Below are 348 nucleotides of genomic sequence, written 5' to 3'. Positions count from 1 at the left end.
ACCAGCTGATTCCCAGATAGATAACTCAACGAAACATCGCCAGTGTGTGAGAGTCATGTCATCTGGCGCGGAGAACCACTATTTATGCACAAGACACAGATGGTGTGGTCTTCATAAACAGTCATTCACTGAGACACATAAAACGATTCTTCACTTTCATCACCATGATCTTGTGGAGCGTGGCCCTTCTGCTTGTGGCTGGTATGAACGACCTTTTTCTGGAGTTGCTTTGGGTGTTGTAATGGGTGCAAGAGTCGGTTGGAATTCCTTAAGGTGAAATGAGGGGTAGGCATAAGGCTAGGTCGCGGAGGGAGACTGGATTCTGCTAGGGTTAGGGATGGTGTTGAG

At 47.7% G+C, this 348-nt stretch overlaps 1 protein-coding gene across 1 annotated transcript in view; it reads left to right on the top strand.

The window, feature by feature from the left end:
* Window positions 1–71: 71 nt before the first annotated feature.
* The window catches only part of LOC119589203 (vitelline membrane outer layer protein 1-like), an 8561-nt gene continuing 8284 nt past the window's right edge, over window positions 72–348 (top strand). The window contains exon 1 of the mRNA XM_037937801.1: window positions 72–201. Within this exon, the coding sequence (XP_037793729.1) occupies window positions 165–201 (37 nt within the window). The 5' untranslated portion in view covers window positions 72–164. The remainder of the gene's footprint in view (window positions 202–348) is intronic.

This window comes from Penaeus monodon, chromosome 25, assembly GCF_015228065.2.
Source record: "Penaeus monodon isolate SGIC_2016 chromosome 25, NSTDA_Pmon_1, whole genome shotgun sequence".
In the NCBI taxonomy this organism is placed as follows: domain Eukaryota; kingdom Metazoa; phylum Arthropoda; class Malacostraca; order Decapoda; family Penaeidae; genus Penaeus; species Penaeus monodon.
The sequence above is the reverse complement of the archived record's forward strand: the minus strand, read 5'-3'. Positions and strand labels throughout refer to the sequence as shown.